Here is a 19,529-nt window from a genome sequence, read left to right on the forward strand (position 1 = left end):
AAATTTTTTTACAGGTTTGAATGTTTCCTTATGGTAACAACACTGATTCCAAGGATATTCCTGAGCCCTGGGTGAGGTACACATATAAAAGTTACCATGAAAAATGTATCACATAGATTTTTTTTCTTTCAACAGATTAAGTAATGATTTAAAAGTTTGAAAAATAGCCCTAGCTGGTTTTGCTCAGTGGATAGAGTGTTGGCCTGTGGACTGAAGGGTCCCAGGTCTGAATCCAGTCAAGGGCATATACCTGGTTTGGGGGCTTGATCCCCAGGGCATACAGGAGGCTGCCAATCAATGACTCTCTCATCATTGATGTTTCCATCTCTTTCTCCCTTCCTCTCTGAAGTCAATAAAAGTATGTATTTTTTAAAAGTTTGAGAAATAAAAATAAGTATCACTATAAATGTTTACCACAATGTGAACTTCTTGAGTTATATATTTTTATATTTCCTGAGTTAGACATATAATAGTGGTTCCATTTAATACATTAATTAAACTAACGTTTTCCTAGATGTGTACAAAGTGCCATGGGGATCCCAGGAAATTATGGTAAATAGTATGTGAGCTTTGGTAGTTAAAATATTGAAATAGAGAGTCAAAATATCGTTCTCTTTTCTCTGCTCCTTAATCTTTCTAATGAACTAACTGGTAAAGTGTCAATTGGGTACTCCACTGACATTTGCTAATCCCACCCGCCTTGCCCTCTTTCAACTTTATAACAAAGAGCTTGTCTCAAGGTCTCTGTAATGCAGTAAACAGCATATACCTGGAATTGAATGATATTTTTAAAAAATATTGACCCAAAGTGGTGATGGAAATAAAGAAAAAAATATTCTTCCATTGTGATTTTCTTTCTGTTCATGGTCAGAGGTAGGGTAGTGATGTTGAGAAGGCTAATTCCTATGTAAACCTGATGTTTGGGGGGCTAGCAATCTGAATCTGTGCAGTAACCTAAAGTACATTCTTGATAACCTATAATTAAGTCACTGTCCCTTTCCTCCACAATCTGGTCTTGCAAGACCTGTTACCTAAATGCTCACATTTTATAGAGGCCATAATCCATGAACCCCCAGAGAGGGTTATCAGTGGTGGTGCCAGGCCAGGCCCTTAGGTATGATCTCAAGACCCCCATCCCAACCCACAGGGCTTTTTGCAAAGCCCACGGGAGGTCCGGAAGGCCCCATCCATATTTGGAGGACCAAGAAACCAAGAAGGGATAAAAGAAGGGCTTCCACCATATTGGTTTGCTCAGACTATGGAGGCAACTCCTCTGAGACCGCCGGAGTAATAAAGCTGTGTAACTCCATTTCTCTAAGCATCTCTTGGGTTTCTTTGGTCTTCTACAATGATGTAAAGTTGTCTTTTAAATACTGTTTTCTACAGAGTATATTTAAAGAAAAAACTTAAGTAAATAATAGTTTAGATTATATTCAGATACAGAAGAAAAAAAAATATTGTGAAAGTGGAACTCAAATGACTGGTTTGAACTATACTTAATAAAATACTGTAAATGACAGAATAATACTATTATATTTCCATATAAAATATATATGTCTGTTATGTATATATGTAATGACATATAAAATATATTTTTTATGGTTAATATTAAATATAGATTATTACAATAACATTAATATTAATTGCTGTAAGAATTTGGAGGTAGTAAATATTGTTCTGGAATGTGACAATCTGGGAAAGTTTCTGGAAAGACGTATGTTATAGTCGCCGAAGGAGGAATACACGAGTCTGGAAGTGGTAAGAATTATAAATGTATTAGGTTATCTGGATACCAGATGGATGAAAGACGGGGCATCAGAGGTTTTAAAGGACTCTAGGTGGCTTTTTCCGGGTGCAGAATTCTCTGTGCAGGTCTGGGTCCTTGGAAGGTCTGGAGGAGAGAGATTATGGTCTTAGCAAGTGGAATGTGGTCTAAGCAAAAGGGGACTCTGTAGTGAAGTGGCCTAAAGGTCAGTTCCCAGGGGAGGGGTATTGACTCAATTATTTGACCAGACCTAACATTAGTGAGAAGGTCGGAGACCTGCACCTGGTGCAGAACTAACCTGTAGTGCCAGGTGAGCAAGCAGGTGAAGAAGGCCCAGACTCAGAGCAAAGGGTGCCTGGCAGGTGCAGTGCGGTACTTGGTGCCAAGCACTTGTTATGGGGTCACAGTGACGTTGTGTGGCCTTGAGTGAGCTCTGCATGGAGCAGGGGATTGACAAGATTGAACCGGGCATTTTCCAGGTGTGTCTATGAGCATGAGTATTGGCCTGGGAGCTCCCTACACAACACGTCTTAGTCTTTAAGTGTGAGGCCGGGGAACACACAATTCCTGTGGACAGGGGGCTGGAAACGCAGACTCTTATCTGAACTGAGCTAGCAAAAGCCACCTGGACGGGAGCAGAGAGAAATGATGATTCCTGTTGCTTTTGCCCATGTTTGTTGTGAGTAGAAGTGAGGTCAGGGAGGGCTCCCTGTGTAAGGTTTTTGTAGATTTCTCTTCTTTTCACTAAGGAAAATGTGTCAAATACCCACCCCAGACCAGAGACCTGTGTGAGGGGAATAACCCAGGAGTCTCCTTCCTGGCAGTTGCCAGGCATGGGCTGGAGTGGAAATTTCTGGAAAGAGGCCATGAGCCCCAGGACTGAGCAGGGCTGGCCAGCAGCTCCTACTCAGACCCATCCACACATTTCTCCCCTGGGTCTTCGGCCCTCTGCCCTGGTTCAAGATTTTAGAAATTCCTGTGGATTGGGCTCTCACACTCCAGGCAAGAGGATGGATAGAGCCCTCACACCTGTCAGAATGGCTACAGTCAACAAACCAACCAGGAGTGTGCTGGCGGGGATGTAGAGAAAAAGAAACCCTGTGCACTGCTGGTGGGAATGCAGACTGGTGCAGCCATTAAGGAAAATAGTATGGAGTTTCCTCAAGAAATTAAAAATGGAACTCCCATTTGACCCAGAGATCCCACTTCTAGGAATATATCCTAAGAAACCTGAAAATCTCATCAGAAAGAATATATGTACCCCTATGTTCATAGCAGCACAATTTACAACAGTTAAGACTTAGAAACAGCCTAAATGCCCATCAGCAGATGAGTGGATAAAAAAAAACACAACAACACCTGGTACATCTACACAATAGAGTACTACACGGCTGTAAAAAAGAAAGAGCTCTTACCATCTGCAACATGAATGGACATTGAAGGGTATTATGCTGAGCAAAATAAGTCAAAGAAAGGTAAGTATCCCATGATCCCACTCATATGTGGAATCTAATGAACCTAATAAACTGATGAACAAAATAGACCCAGAGACATAGAAGCATGAACAGTCTAGACCAGTGATGGCAACCTATAACACGCGTGTCAGCACTGACATGCGTAGCCATTTCTGATGACATGTGGCCGCCTCAGCATGCCGAGGATGAAACATTTGCTGCTCCTGAGGATGAAACATTTGCGAAATAATGTTTTCCCTCAAAGTGACACACTACCCGAGTTATGCTCAGTTTTTTGTCGAAGTTTGACACACCACGCTCAAAAGGTTGCCCATCACTGGTCTAGACTGTTGAACCTCAGAGGGAAGGCAAGGGACGGTGGGTGGGAAGACATCAACCAATGAACTTGTATGCATATATGCCTAACCCATGGGGGGATGGGGACGGGAGCAGGCTGGAAGAGATTAATAGGAGAAAAAGGAGGACCTATGTAATACTTTCAACAATAAAAATTAAAAGAAAAAAAAAAAAAAGATGGTGAGTGACTCCAGCCCTCAGGTTTCCCCGAAAACCTTCCTCCACATCCTTTGTGTCTGGAAAGCAGAAGTCACAGGACGACTGTTGGTGACAATCTGAGCTTAGGTGTCAGTGGATCTCAGAGACTCAATGGGAGAGAATCGCAAACAAGAGACCCCTGTTTGCCTTGGAGGGGGGAAGAGGAGAAAGACTCCTTCTCTGGTCCACTGGAATGTACCCAGGGCCTTCTGCGTGTAAAGCAGACGTGCTAACCACTGCACCACAAAACCACAAAATGCTCAGGGTGTTCCTGAGCCAGTACAGTAGGAAATGTTTATAATGATTTGACTCAAAGATAAATTTGGTGGGTGCTTGGGGTTTTTTGGCGCTAAATTCCATTCCCCAGGCACCTCGCTAGCGGGTAAATTCAAAATATCCTCAAATAGAATCATTGTAAACACACAAGAAAAAAATTCACTAAAACCACATTTTAACCCGAGGACCACTTCTCCGTCCTTCGTTCATTCCAGGATTATGTAAGGCTGCGCTTGCTTAACTTGCCTTCTTTCTTCTGCACTTTGGCCACTGCCTTCTCGAAGCCATTCTTGGGGGCCAGCACCAACTTGGCATGGTCGTAACTCAGCGGACATGGTGGGTAAAAGGAAACACAAGAGCACAGGAAGCTGTGTCCGATTTATATACAAGCTCACATGCAAATAAGGTGATGAACCAAAGTCCTGTGTCTGTTGGTTATTGGAGAGCAATCTCGAAAACTTAGCTCTGCCCAATCAGAGCGCCAGAATCCCAAATGGCACTTTCACTGGTTAAGACGAAGCTGAAACCTGAACCAATGACACATCTGCTTTTTCGCGCCACAAGCGTTTATAGAAAGTGCCGCCCGAGCACTTTCACTTTTGCAGCCACTTTCACTGAAGTTTATAGTCAGAATGTCCGGCCGCGGGAAGCAGGGCGGCAAGGAGCGCGCCAAGGCCTAGACGCGGTCGTCGCGGGCCGGGCTGTAGTTCCCCATAAAGAGGACAAAGGTTGTAATTGTGGGTAAATGTTAATAAAGGTGGCTAAAATCTGGGAGGGACGGAAAAAGAGGGAATGGTGAAAGGAGATTGAATGATTGAGGTGATTAGAAAACAATGTGAGGTGTACATTGTTATCTTTTTAAGGAGCTACAGGGCCCTAAGTAGCGCAGGGAGTGCCCAGCTGTTTCCAGAGGCCTCTGGGTGGCTCTGAAAAGAGCCTTTGGGTTGTGTGGCCGGTCAGAAGGCTAACATCCTACTTCTTCTTCGGAGCCGCCTTCTTGGCCTTCGCAGTCTTGGGTTTGGCTACCTTGGGCTTGGCAGTTTTGGCCTTGGCCGCCTTTGCCTTCACCGCCTTGGGCTTGGCGGGGCTCTTGGCCGGCTTCTTGGACTTGGCGGCGGCCTTGGGCTTCTTGGGGCTCTTGGCCACCTTCTTGGCACCGGCGGCCGCAGGCTTCTTGGCCTTCTTGGGGGTCTTCTTCACGGACTTCTTGGCGCCCGTCGCTTTCTTGAGCTTCTTGGGGGTGGAGCCCGCAGGCTTCCTCGGCTTGGCCGCGCCCGCCTTCTTGGCCTTGGGCTTGGCCTCGCCGGAGGCCGCCTTCTTGTTGAGCTTGAAGGAGCCCGAGGCGCCGGTGCCCTTGGTCTGCAGCAGGGTGCCCTTGCTCACCAGGCTCTTGAGGCCCAGCTTGATGCGGCTGTTGTTCTTGTCCACGTCGTAGCCCGCGGCCGCCAGCGCCTTCTTGAGCGCGGCCAGCGAGAGCCCGTTGCGCTCCTTGGAGGCGGCGACCGCCTTGGTGATGAGCTCGGACACGGGCGGCCCGGACGCCTTGCGCTTGGCCGCGGCCCCGCCCGCCGCCTTCTTGGTCGCCTTCTTCTTGGCGGGGGACTTCTCCACGGGGGCCGGGGTGGCGGCCTCGGCGGGAGCGGTTTCCGACATGGCGATGAGTCGCTGGGAGAGCAGAGAAGGTTGAAATCAAAACCCAAAGAGGGAGGTTGTAGCCCGCCGGCTCGGGCCTGGACTTATATAAGCCGATGCTGTGCTGTGATTGGTGGGACGCCCAATCCGCCCTCGGGCGGCCGCCTTTAACGGTTGGATTTACAAACCGTGTTTCTTAATCCCAAAATTCTGGTTAAGTGTTCAAAACTGGGATACAGAATGTGACGCTTTGAAGCTCCAAGGGCGGAAAACACTCTCCCGGCTCACTTACTCGTGTTTTTATGCATCCCGTGCAACGGATGAAAGATTTTTTTTAAAAATCGCTACTGTTTTCCATAGGAGTCCACCTGGTTTAGAGTGTCGCGCTACTTACTTGCGTGTGGCAACAAATTTCTACTAAGTATCAAGGGAACCTTTTTTAAAAAGCTTTGTCCCTCAGTTTGGCCTTTGATTTTTACAAGAGGGAAGGCAGTAGGTTCCTTGGTTGGATATAAACTTTGTTTCTAACTGTAGCAAGTTACACAGGTCTCAGGACATCTGGTCACCAGGTAGACCTTACTTTGAAACCCGATTCTGCTTCCTAGGAGTTTCCAGGAGTTTATGTCTTTAGTGACAGGTATTTTGCAACTTGGAAAAGTTCAATTGCACCAGGAAAAAGATAAATTACTTTGGCGTCAGGATCCAAAGACATAGATTCAAATTCAAACTTGAATTTGGTATGTTTTTTATTAAGATGTGTTCTCTCTTTAGTTCTTACCCAAATCTATTAAAATAAGGATGAAAAAAATGTTTAGTCCAGATAATCATATATATATATATATATATATATATATATATAAAACACAACTCTGCAACTTGCCAAAAAAAAATTATTCAAGGACTTCCAGTCGCTATCAAAAGCACAAAATGGGACTTTGTCCATTTCCAAGGTGCTTTCTCAATGCTCTCATTCAAATTCCTCCTGTCCATCGACATTTAACAAAGTGCACCTCTTCTGTTAGCAGACAGGAGACATAGATGTGGATATTATTGTGTTTAAGCAAACATAGACCTGTATTTTACAAAAGTAATTGGCAACTGACTATGAGAAAGGTAGATTGGGGATTTCCTACCCTCAGAAAAATTCAGAAAAACATCACCGTCCACGGGAACTGAGGCAATAACCAGGAGGTTGGCATGGAGGGCGGAGAAGTTTGCTATTTACTTGGAGGCTTGTAGGATAGGGAATGAATAGGATTTTGTGCCTGACCGGGATGATAAGGGAGATGAAGTGATGACTGTGACCTCTCACACACTCGAGGATAGTTAGTACTCCCTGTGCAACACTGTAGCAAAATAGCCAGCACGCTTCTTTCCGCATCCATGGAGGTGGAATTATATAGCCACGGATGGCCGTATCTGGACAGTGCCTTGTTTTTGTAAGGCCCTCAAACTAATAGTGGTGTTTGGATTTTTATGATAGAAAAAAAAATATGTGACAGAGACCACATTTGGCCACCAAAATCTAAAATATTTACTATCTGTCCCTTTTGCTGTGTTTTGAACTCATCCATCCACATTGACATGGATCATGGAACATAGTTACAAGCCTGCCTCTTTCAGAACAATGGGAATAAAAAAAAAATCTTAACAAGAAAATGTTCTAGCCAAGCAAGCACTTTTCACTGTTTCAATCACAAAACTTTTAGAAGATCTGTGGCCATGGGGTTGGGAGTGTGTGTGTGTGTGTGTGTGTGTGTGTAAACCCCTCTATGCTTTAGGGCCAGGAGAGAGGTATAATAAGAACAGCTAATGTACAATGAGCATTTACTAAGTGCCAGGTGCTAATCTAAGGATGCTCTACAGATTTTAATTCATTTGCCACATTTTATAACTATACAGGCTGAGAGAGAATGGTAACTGGTCAAAGGTTGTATATTTACTAATTGGTGGCTCTGAGGTTTGAACATAGATCACCTGGTTCTATTGTGATGGGAAATCCGAGGTGTGGGGAGAGGACAATCTCTGAAGCTCACAACAGGCAGACCAAGCTGTCCTACACCTGACAGCTTCCAGGAGCTCCAAACTCCTCTGCAGGAAGAGGCTTTGGCCCCATGGCCAGAATGGGTGCTGAATCCATTCAGAGACCCTTCCAAAGGCTTTCCACACAGAGCGCATAGTTGGGATGTAAGGCACTCTGGAAGGGCAAATCCAAATCCACAAACAGGAAGGGAAGGCAAGGCCCCCATGGCTGCTCTGACTGAAAACACTGGAGAACTGCTTCCATATAACCCCACTACCTTCCGGAGCAAAGATGCCAGCCCCCACAATGTAAGCAGCAAAATTAGGAAAAGACATATCTGGATCACACATGAGGAGACCTTTAAAAGCTGGAAATATTGTACAAAGTAAACAGCTGAGTTCTGTTAAAAAGAACCCAGAAAATTATGAGTGCATATAAGAGACAGCTTTAAAAATTATCTCAGATATAACTCCTAGTCTGACCCTATTTCAAAAAAACACACACGGACGAGGACATATTTAAAACAGAGACAAAGGCTTGGAAAACAATGTTCAGACGTCTTGGGAATTAATCTTACAAAGGACAGCCTGCAGGCAATCAGCCCACTGGTCTCACATCCACAAAGGTCAACGTTACATTGAAACAAAAACCAGCAACATGTTAAACATTCGTGGTTAATACTTACTTCCTTAAGGCAAGGAAGCAGCAAATGGGACCCAGCTCTTTAGAAAAGGCGCCAAAAAAACTGTGCTACTCAAGGCTGAGGAGGAGTACGTGCCAGCAACCTGGGCCGTGTTTAGGTTTACAGGGCACAGGCAGCTGTGTAACGACAGGGAATCGTTCGTGTGCATTAAGCGTGTAACATGGGAAATGGGCCCAGAATCCCTTCCCCACACTAAAGTTTTCCATGGGGCTGCCATGCAGGCTCTAGAAGCAACAGCTCTTTACAGATAGTTGAGGGGCTCTGAAAAGAGCCTTTGGGGGAGGGGGGGGAATATTGAGAGCCGCAATTACGCTCTCTCCCCGCGGATGCGGCGCGCGAGCTGGATGTCCTTGGGCATGATGGTGACGCGCTTGGCGTGGATGGCGCACAGGTTGGTGTCCTCGAACAGCCCCACCAGGTAGGCCTCGCACGCCTCCTGCAGCGCCATCACGGCCGAGCTCTGGAAGCGCAGGTCGGTCTTGAAGTCCTGCGCGATCTCGCGCACCAGGCGCTGGAACGGCAGCTTGCGGATCAGCAGCTCCGTGGACTTCTGGTAGCGCCGGATCTCGCGCAGCGCCACGGTGCCGGGCCGGTAGCGGTGCGGCTTCTTCACGCCGCCCGTGGCCGGCGCGCTCTTGCGGGCCGCCTTGGTGGCCAGCTGCTTGCGGGGCGCCTTCCCGCCCGTGGACTTGCGCGCCGTCTGCTTGGTGCGAGCCATGGTGAGGGCTTTTCCACCAGTGAATCGGAGAGCCAGCCGGCCCTGTATTTATAGCGACTCTCGCGCTCCGATTGGATGGTACCCGCTCCTCCCATGGCCTCCCCGCGGATTTAGTTCTTGGTTTAGGAAACATTTTGCCGCCTGTTCGAGGTCTGTGATGACGTACAAAGAAAATATCTTAGTGACCTTTAAAAAGCCTCTAGGATGCATTCGAAATTCTTAAGCAAAGGTGGTGTTGAGAATCTGAAACCTCCTTGCACTGGTTCAAATAAAAGATGTCCTGATGGGATTCTTGACCAAACTGAAAATGAAAGGGAAATCATTTAAACGGAGGACTCGTGGTTTCAACTTCTCGTCACTGTGTCGCCCCGTCTCAAACCTGAGCGGGCTTAGTAATCGCTCCAAGAGCGTGTGAACACAGGGCGGCCAGCTTTCCTGTCAAAGGTGGTATTTACTGTCCGGGACACTAGCTTTCACTGAGGGTACCAGAACCCGTGGTGTTGGTTTGAGGCACTGGAGCCTGCCACAGCCTAGGTGACGGGCACGCTGGGCCAGGGGAGGGGCAGGGGGCAACCAAATGCCCTTAAACGCTTTGGGGCAAGTTACACCATCTAAGTCCTTAAGCGAACTCCCAAGTCCACGCTAACCTAACCCGAGGGAGGTGCTCAGAGAAATAAAGGGTTTTACTGGGTGTACCAGTTAATGCAGATTTTCCCCCCATGGCGTTACACATATGTGGCTATACATGTGATTTGGTATGTATGCTGTTTTGTTGTATTGCTCCTTCAGATGACCACTTGTTCCGATCGATGGCACACGTACTTTCTGAGCAGCACTTAAAAACGTACAAAGAAGTTAAAAATTGGGTCTCTGGATGGTCTGCCTCAAAACAAGAAAAGTTCTATTGGGACGGTATCCACAAGTTACCTGAAAGATGGGGGAAATGTGTAGCTGGCGATGGACGTTACTTTGAATAAAGCACTTTTGATGTTTCCCTTGAAATTATCGTATTTTCTTTGATTACAAAATCCGAATTAACCGGTAAATGGTTAATCCACTTTTTTTTTTTAAATGCGGATACCGGTTAATACCCTGACCCCGAGCTAATAGCAACACCAACCACTTGGCCTGGGGCGCAGGGCGGGGCCCGACCGGAGCCTGTACCGCCGTAAGGCAGTGAGACCTGGACCCCAACCAGCCCGGGGAGACACAGGGGCTTTAACTTCCCACTTTCCCGACGCCCGAGGCAAGCAGGTGAGCACAGCCCGCACCTCGGTGACATGTGCTGCTCTAACGCACCTTCCAGGGGCCTCAGGGACACCGTTACAGACCCTTTCCCGAGACACCGCCCCCCCGGGTGGGACTTAGGGGTGTTGGCGGAGCCTGTGGTGGCCCCTTTCCTGGGACCCCGGGCAGTGGGGTTCCCACAACAACCTTCACGTCCCTGTGCTGCTGGGACCCCGAGGATGAAGAACCGGGTTCCTCCCGCCACATTTCCCCTTAAAGCTGGACAGCGCTCAGCCCTTCCGAGAGGGGGTGGGCGGCCCTGAAAAGGGCCTTTGGGGGGAGACGGGGCGGGGAGCCGGGCTCAGCCGCCGAAGCCGTAGAGGGTGCGGCCCTGGCGCTTGAGCGCGTACACCACGTCCATGGCCGTGACCGTCTTGCGCTTGGCGTGCTCCGTGTAGGTGACGGCGTCGCGGATCACGTTCTCCAGGAACACCTTGAGCACCCCGCGCGTCTCCTCGTAGATGAGCCCGGAGATGCGCTTGACGCCGCCGCGCCGCGCCAGGCGCCGGATGGCGGGCTTGGTGATGCCCTGGATGTTGTCGCGCAGCACCTTGCGGTGGCGCTTGGCGCCGCCCTTGCCCAGGCCCTTCCCGCCTTTGCCGCGTCCGGACATGGCTGCAGGGAGAGAGAACACAGTCTCTCCGTCCTGGCAAACTGTGCTTATATACTCCTTCCGCGGACCTGTTTGGGAGCCTGCTCACCCCTGCGCTCTTTTTCCGGAAAGTGAAAAGGGCGGCGCTTCATCAAACCTCTAGGTTTAAAAAACCCAGAGCTTACATCATAGGCAAGGATAGAAAGCTGAAAGCTTTTTCTTTAAAACCAGTAACAAGACAAGGATGTCCATTTCACCATTTTTTATTCAACATAGTATATCAAACAAGAAAAATAAATAAAAGGCATCCACATTGGAAAGTAAGAAGTAAAATTCATTATTCTGACATGACATGATACTAGAGACCCTTAATGATTCCACAAAATAACTTTTAGAACTAATAAATGAATTCAGTAACGCGTCAGAATACAGTTAGGATTCAGAAATAAGTTTCATGTTTATACACCAACTAGTGGCCCGGTGCACGAAACTCGTGCACATTAAAAGGGGATTAATTAGAGGAAATAATTTAATATTGCTATTTGCCCTTTCTCTATAATAGAAGTGTCAGATGAAAGAGAATTAGTAAAATGTATATGAAAACCTTCCTCCTGTCAGAGTCTGGGGCTCACCACGGGACCAAGAGTCAAGTCCCCGCCCACCCACGTGCACCTCAAAATTGCATGAGACCCAGACCTGGCTGCCCCCCCCCCCCCCAATTGGGCTAGATCCAGACCTGGCCAGTCCCAGCCTTGTCAAGCCCTGTGAGGCAGGGGGTGTAGCCTCAGGTCCCCTAGCCTAGTGCCAGGATAGGGGGCATGGTCTGAGGTCCCCCAGCCCAGACTGGGGCAGGGCACATGCCTTGAGGTCCTCCATCAAGACCCGCCAGGTTGGGGACATGGCCTGAGATCCCCTGTCAAGCCAAGCTGGGTGGGGGGCATGGCCTGAGGGCCCCCATCAAGCCCCACTGGGGGCTGGTATGGGCTGCAGCCTCAGGTCCCCTGGCCCAACACCAGGAGGGGGGCGCAGCCTCAGGTCCCCTGTCAAGCCCTGCTGGGTGGGGGGCACAACCTGAGATCCCCTGTCAAGCCCCACGGGGGTGGGGGAGGGCATAGCCTCAGCTTCCTGCTGATTGTTCATTAAAGCTCCTGATGGGAACTTGGCCTCAGCTGTGGGTGCAGCCATCTTTTGTGACAGAGTGATGGTCAATTAACATATTCCCTCTTTATTAGATATGATAACACTATCAGAAAAAAATTAAAACCACAATGAGATGTCACCTGACATCTGCCAGAGTGGATATCATCAATAAATCACCAAGGAATAAATGTGGGAAAAAGGGAATCCTTGTGCACTGTTAGTGGGATTCAAATTGGTGCAGTCACTATGGCAAAAGGTATGGAGCTTCTTCAAAAAATTTAAAATAAAACCACCATATGACCCAGCAATCCACTTCTGAGTATTTACACAAAGAAATTGAAAACAATAATTCAAAAAGTTATATGCATCCTTTGATATTCGTTGCAGCACTATTCACAATAGCCAAGTTATTGAACCAACATAAATGTCCATCAATAGATGAGTGGATAAAGATGTGATATATATATATATAATTACTGATCCATAAAAAGGAATGCAAGCTTGTCATTTGTGAAAAGGTGGATGGACCTAGTGGGTATTATGTTAAGTGAAATAAGTCAGAAAGAGAGAGACAAATTCTTCAAAGATAAATGTTTTAAAGCCTAATTAAAATCCCCTTGCCCTGGCCGGTTTGGGCTCAGTGAATAGAGTGTCAGCCTGCGAACTGAAAGGTCTCGAGTTCAATTCTGGTCAAGGGCACTTGCCCAGGTTGTGGACTGGATCCTCAGTATTTTGGGGCGGGGGAGCCGAGGGGTGGGGGCTTGCAAGAGGCAACCAATGATGTTTCTCTCTCTCCCTCTTCCTTCCTCTCTGAAATCAATAAAAATATTTAAAAACTCCTCAGTCCAACTTCTCTTCTACAGTTCTGTGCTGGCCCACTCCCAGACAGCCATGCCTTTGTCTGGGTCTGGCTTTGCTGTTTTGGAGTGGGTTTGTTTGTCTATTTGGTCTTTATTTTCTGGCCCCTCAGCATCCACGGCCCTAGTGACTGACTGCTGGATCTGAGTGGCCCATCTCGAGAGCAGTGAGAGCAGTCCTCTGGGCCACCTGGGAGTCGTTGTATGCAAAATGCTTTCTATGGAGTCCTAACTGAATCCGTGGCTGAGAAAGGAATGGCCCTGGTGACAGGGAACTTCCAGGTGGACTCCTCACTGCTCCCCTTGGCTTCTCTATCCTTTGCCTCACCTGCTACACTTCCTGTCCCGCGCTGTGTCAGGTGGGGGTGGGGTGGGGGTGACTTCATCTCCTTAGAAACACTTTCATTGTCTAAAGTTGTTTGAGGAAGGTCTGCTTTTTTTCTTTGGAGAGTGGATTAGCAGGCCCTGCGGGGTCTAGAAACACATTCCCGGAGGTTGAGGGAGCACTCATGTTTGTTGTTTCTGGAAACACTGAGGAAATTTACCAGTGCTTCTCTATCTGGTGCACGTAGCACACTCTGAAAGGTCTGTAACATAACTGCAGTAACAGTGCTTTGCTCTAGAAATGATACTGACATTCACATCTATGCTTCTCGAAGGCGTACTTCTCTCTGCTAAATTAGAAACTTGTTAATTCTCTTCTTCCGCCTTTGTGGAAGAGACACAGAGACAGGCTCTGCAGATTTCTTAGTTTAAAAAAAGTTTAAGAATTTCATTTTATTTAAATAAAGTATGATTCGAATGCTTTCCTTTTGTCTTTCTCAGTAAATAATAAGGCTGATTGACATGAGTTACCCAATAAGTTATTGTTGAATAACTGTGATAAATAATATTTTTCTCTCACACAATAGGAGACATTCTTTTCCAAGAGAAATTTGGCAGACTTTTACTTTCCCCTTTAATCAGATGAACACATGAGCTATACTGTCCTTAGCAATGCTGAGGGTTACCTACTGGTCCACATGTCTCTAATTGACCACTTTGTAATGTTTAGTGACAAGTGGAGTCTATCCTTTTTGATATGGTTATATTTTCAACTTCTTATGCCACATATTTATTTCCTTGTCACCTGATTTTGTTTTGCTTGATTGGGTTAAGACTTTGGAATTGGCTGATAGGTTGTGCTGTGTCTCTTTTACGTTTCTCTTGCTCTGCACTCAACATTATTACTAGTGATTAGTTCCTATTTTAATTCTCATTTATTCTATCCTGAAAACACATACTCATTCATATATAAGCACACACACATAAGCCCTTTGGAGGGTTTTCCACTCCATGAACTTATGCCCTAGATTTCCCTCCTGTTCTACAGTGTCCAGGTCAGAATCTTAACGATGAGGCATGACCACATGCAGCGTTCCCTTCTTCTGCTCATACCTTAGAGCCATCACCATCTCTGTTCTCACCCTTAAACTTCTGTGAGCTTCTGCTGCCTCCATGTGCTAAAATATCAATTAAACAAACTTGAAGACCCAAATTCCGCTGTCCCCCAAACTTCAGGCCTCATTCTCCCCTCATCTTACCACACCCTTTTCCTGAGGTTCACTGTACCATGCTCTTGTCTGCTTATGCTTTAAAACTGACTTCCAGAGGTAATCCTTACTTTATCCTGAAACTCTCTCAGGACCCAGAAGTATCCTCCAATTTATAAAGATTTTCATGCCTTATTTTACATAAGACCCTACCATATTTCTGCAATTTCGTACATATGACCACTGATGGTCTTCATATTTCCTCTTAAGCTTCTGTTAATTTTGCTGGTTTTCATGACTGAACTATATCAAGTAATACCTCTCAGAAGCTCTGATTTTCTTTCATGCACCTCCCCTTACGAATATCTTCAGGGTTGGATATTGACAGGACAAGAATTAGGATGAAGGGGAGAGTCCTGGTGTAGGGCTCCCTGCTGTCTCACCTCCCTGGCTTTAGAATAGGGACAGGATGGAGAACGCAGTGCCTAAGCTTCTGTCCTTTGAAATCAGACTCTGCTATAGACAAAGTTGGTGTCTCATCAAAATTCCTAGGTTGAAACCTAATCCCTAATGTGATTATGTTTGCAGGTGGGTCCTTTGGGAGTTGCTCAGACCATAAACTCAGAACCCTCTTGACTGGGTTTAAGCTCCTATCAGAGGACCCCACCGTCTATCACCTCTTCCATCTCACGAGGACTTATTGAGAAGAGGGCTGACCCTGGACCAGGAAGAGGGCTCTCACCAGACAATAAGTCCGTCGGGGCCTTGTTATTGGACTTCTCATCGTCCAGAACCGTGAGGATTAAATTTCTGCTGTTTTTAAGCCACAGGGTCTGTGGAATTCTGGCATAGCAGCCTGAACGGACTGAGCCACTGGTGTTTTGCAAGCCGTGTGTAAAAAGTACTCAGATTTACTACCTTTGGTTTTGGTGTTTATTACAGGTAATTTGGAAGTAAAGCTAGAAAACGGTTGGAGATCATAACACTGGTATCCAGGTGTGAACTGAATAACAGTAGCAAGATTAACTGAGCCTGTGGGTTCAGGTCTTGGTTTTGCCATTTACTTCTTTCTCTTCTTCTCCTTCTCCTTCTCCTTCTCGTACGTTTATTAAAGCTGAACAAAGGAAGGGCTTGTGGAAGCAGCGGGGAAGAGCCAAGGTGGTAGTCTGGTTTGGCTCCATAAAAACGTTTTAAGAAAGAAGTGAGCCAAGGTGGGGCTGCTTTTAGCTTACTGGAAAGTAAGAAAAACATCTCTGTTCTCTATCTCCCTGACCAGAGGAATTTATCTTTTTATTCTCCGGTTAGGGAGGAGAGATAGAAACCATTTGTTCTCAAGTGTCCTTAGTTAGGGGAGATAAGGTCTCTCCACCCACTAGCTGTCGGTAAATTGTTTAAATTGTTTGGCCTTGCTTAATTATCTCATCTCAGTTTCCTCATTCCATTGCCCTGGAACTTTCCCACCTTTCTTTTTTAAATAAATCTTGATTGTTGAAAGTATTATATATGTGTCTACCCCCTCTCCTCCATTTACTTGTTTCTTAACCTTAGAAGAGTATTTTATTTATTCATTGTCTATGCCTTTTTTGCTATCACAAATAACATTCTGATGAATATTCTAACGATTCTGTAGAATTTCCTTGGGGCACTGGCCCCGGGCACACCCAATTTTACTAAATTAGATGGTTCTTTAAATGTCTGTGTAGGTAAGGCCACCATCAGTAGACCACCACATAAAAGCAAATTTCTCCACCTCTCATGCTTGGCAAACCTAACTTCTGATTTTGATAATATGCTAGATGTTATGCATTGTTGTTTTATTTTGCATTATCTGATTGCAAGTGACATTTAAAAATTATTTATACAATTGCTAGCCACTCAGCTGTCTCCATTTTTAAAATAAGACTTTTTCCTTCAAAGTGAATAATAAACCACTACACTCAAAGTTTCTAACACAGAACTGTCATTCCTATAAACCCTCTTTTAGGCCACTTAGGCAAGTGAAAACCAGAATAACCGTAGTTCAATTTTGTTTTCCTACAGCCATTGGGGGCTGAATTCCAATCTTCTCCTTTCCTTCCCAGATTTGTTGAAAAGAACCTGCATGGGCTTTATCCCCAATAGTTGAGGGCCTTTGGAAGAAAAACTTCTAGAGCTGGAGAGGGAGTACAGATCGCCTGTATAAACCCTGAGAGCTATTTTCAGGTTCAACTACAAGATATAATTAACATATTTGTGAATATCAGAAGTGGGTAAGGGAGGTGCCAATATCTATGCTCTGAACCCCTTGTTACAGGACGGTCTTGTAGAAATTACTTTCCTGTGGACAGCTTCCTTCACTTTACCTGGAAACAAGAGTCAAGTGGTGCCTTTTATCTTTGCAGATACATTGTTGCCTTTTGAAACTGCTAGTGTTAAGCAAGAGTTTGTTAAGCAACCTAGTTTCCCTAAATAGCTACTATAATGTAAACACTGAACGTGCCTACACAATTTTTACACCCAATTGGTTGAGGGAAATGATACCCAAAGTTCTGGAGGGAAGGCCATAACCTGTCCCCATTATTTCCGCCAATTGTGCGCTGAGCTTGCGTTATTAACACGTAACTAGCAGTGCAGCAGCCACTGTCAGTGAGGATGGAAGTGGCTCTGAAAAGAGCCTTTGGGTTCCAGGTGGCCGCTCGCCAAGAGCTCACGCCCTCTCCCCGCGGATGCGGCGCGCGAGCTGGATGTCCTTGGGCATGATGGTGACGCGCTTGGCGTGGATGGCGCACAGGTTGGTGTCCTCGAACAGCCCCACCAGGTAGGCCTCGCACGCCTCCTGCAGCGCCATCACGGCCGAGCTCTGGAAGCGCAGGTCGGTCTTGAAGTCCTGCGCGATCTCGCGCACCAGGCGCTGGAACGGCAGCTTGCGGATCAGCAGCTCCGTGGACTTCTGGTAGCGCCGGATCTCGCGCAGCGCCACGGTGCCGGGCCGGTAGCGGTGCGGCTTCTTCACGCCGCCCGTGGCCGGCGCGCTCTTGCGGGCCGCCTTGGTGGCCAGCTGCTTGCGGGGCGCCTTCCCGCCCGTGGACTTGCGCGCCGTCTGCTTGGTCCGAGCCATTCCCAACACAGAGAAGCAGAAAACTGCTGGAAAGTGACAGCGCGGGCGCTCAACAAGGAAATATATAGAAGGCAAGTGCCACTGTGATTGGAGGAGGCACCTGCCCATCAAGGCCCGCAGTGACGTGATTGGAAGCCGCACCCGCTTTTGATCACCGGAGCCTCCCGGGCGTTTGGGTCAGAAATTAACTTCTTCCTCCCACCCACCCTTTCAACAGAGGCTGTTTTCTACCCTTTCTCGTCGCTATGGTCTGTACGCATTTTCTTCACAATGTTCTCTGTCTTTCCTCCGCAGAATTTAATGTAAGTAGTAGAATTATGTATCTTGGCGGAATAAAAATTTTAAAATTTGGCGCCAAAAACTGGCTTTCCTTTGATCTTTTTGAAAAAGCGCGCGCTACGTGGGATTGGCCAAGTGATTTTTCAGCCTCATTCAGGTTTAGGAAGGAGGATTTCCCGTCAGCTTCTTCATTTCTCTATTTAAACGTAGAGGTTTTAAAATGTTTTGTAGGCTTTTTCTAAATGTCTGTTGAACTCAATTTCACATTTGATATTATAGCTAGATTAACATTTACGTTTCCCTGCCATGTCCATAGGCAGCATTCCACTACGTGGAACCATTTGAGCTGAGACTCGTGTAAAGGGGGTTAAGAAAAAGCATCCTCAAACGAGCAAATGGCACAGAAAGAGGGCGGAGAGAGTGACACTGGGCCCCGCGCAGAGCAGCTCGGCGGCAGGGACCCGGCTCCGGGCCGGCGGCATTGCTTTCCTATTTACAGCCCACTGGGTCCCCCTAGGAGGTGGGCGTTGGCGAAGATGTGTCCCATTAAGATGCAAAAGAACTCGAACAAGAGACAGGAATGGCTTTATCGCCCTGTGGGTTACTAACTCGGTTTGCATTTCAATAGTCACCTATCAGCCAGCGTGTTCCGGTCGTGGTTTCTGCTGGTTTAAGCCCGAGGGCGTGCAGCTTTCTCCCGTTAGGTACCGGGTGCAGAGTCTCTCTCCCTTAGTAACTACATTGTTGCTAACTTAGTTCACAATAGTTACTTTCCCGTTTCTAGGATGTTTACAGCGACATCTCCTGGTGGGTGTAAGTGATGCTTTTCAAGTAGCTGCTACAACATGGCAATTGCAAGCTCTTCAGTGAAAGCGTGGGTGGCTCTGAAAAGAGCCTTTGGTTTTGAACGCTGCGCTTTGCCCCTTATTTGCCCTTGGCCTTGTGGTGGCTCTCGGTCTTCTTGGGCAGCAGCACGGCCTGGATGTTGGGCAGCACGCCGCCCTGCGCGATGGTCACCTTGCCCAGCAGCTTGTTGAGCTCCTCGTCGTTGCGGATGGCCAGCTGCAGGTGGCGCGGGATGATGCGCGTCTTCTTGTTGTCGCGGGCCGCGTTGCCCGCCAGCTCCAGGATCTCGGCCGTCAGGTACTCCAGCACGGCCGCCAGGTACACGGGCGCGCCCGCCCCGACCCGCTCCGCGTAGTTGCCCTTGCGCAGCAGGCGGTGCACGCGGCCCACGGGGAACTGCAGCCCGGCCCGCGACGACCGCGTCTTGGCCTTGGCGCGCGCCTTGCCGCCCTGCTTTCCGCGTCCGGACATGATGAACAGAAAACCTCCGCTCAGACCTGGGTCCGAGTCGAATCGCCCGGAGCTGCCCTCTTTATAGTCGCGCCAGGAAGCGAAAGTGAGTCTGTGCCATTGGCGGCAAGTTACAGCCCTTTCACTGAACCAATGGGATCCTGGGGCTGAAATACACTTGTTTTCAGTGGACAACACCCCGGTGACGTTTCCGGGACTCGCCACCGGTCGGACACGCCTTCACTCCCCGCCTCCTTTAAGGAGACTGGACCCAGAGGACACTCGTAGCCTCACACTCGTCCTTCCAGTCGTTCCCCATCTTC

General features: G+C 47.4%; 4 protein-coding genes across 5 annotated transcripts; all 4 read right to left on the reverse strand.

The window, feature by feature from the left end:
- Positions 1 to 5,022: 5,022 nt before the first annotated feature.
- On the reverse strand, positions 5,023 to 5,703 carry H1-5 (H1.5 linker histone, cluster member). Of its 2 annotated transcripts, XM_054711912.1 has the most exons (2): positions 5,134 to 5,703; positions 5,023 to 5,097 (listed from the first exon to the last, which is right to left on the reverse strand). In XM_054711912.1, exons 1-2 carry the CDS (start codon positions 5,701 to 5,703, stop codon positions 5,023 to 5,025), a joined length of 645 nt encoding a protein of 214 aa, XP_054567887.1. The 2 variants fall into 2 exon arrangements, with proteins under 2 accessions (XP_054567887.1, XP_008159187.1); XM_008160965.3 differs by having other exon boundaries at positions 5,023 to 5,703.
- A 4,944-nt stretch (positions 5,704 to 10,647) lies between these two features.
- Positions 10,648 to 11,032, reverse strand: LOC103304012 (histone H4). Its single transcript, XM_054711943.1, has one exon. The coding sequence runs from the start codon at positions 11,024 to 11,026 to the stop codon at positions 10,715 to 10,717; it is 312 nt and encodes a 103-aa protein (XP_054567918.1). The 5' UTR covers positions 11,027 to 11,032; the 3' UTR covers positions 10,648 to 10,714.
- A 6,051-nt stretch (positions 11,033 to 17,083) lies between these two features.
- On the reverse strand, positions 17,084 to 17,672 carry LOC129147939 (histone H3.1). The gene has a single exon (XM_054711918.1). The coding sequence runs from the start codon at positions 17,629 to 17,631 to the stop codon at positions 17,221 to 17,223; it is 411 nt and encodes a 136-aa protein (XP_054567893.1). The 5' UTR covers positions 17,632 to 17,672; the 3' UTR covers positions 17,084 to 17,220.
- A 1,122-nt stretch (positions 17,673 to 18,794) lies between these two features.
- Positions 18,795 to 19,227, reverse strand: LOC129147943 (histone H2A type 1). Its single transcript, XM_054711924.1, has one exon. The coding sequence runs from the start codon at positions 19,225 to 19,227 to the stop codon at positions 18,835 to 18,837; it is 393 nt and encodes a 130-aa protein (XP_054567899.1). The 3' UTR covers positions 18,795 to 18,834.
- Between the last annotated feature and the right edge of the window lie 302 nt (positions 19,228 to 19,529).

This window comes from Eptesicus fuscus, chromosome 22, assembly GCF_027574615.1.
Source record: "Eptesicus fuscus isolate TK198812 chromosome 22, DD_ASM_mEF_20220401, whole genome shotgun sequence".
Taxonomy (NCBI): Eukaryota; Metazoa; Chordata; class Mammalia; order Chiroptera; family Vespertilionidae; genus Eptesicus; species Eptesicus fuscus.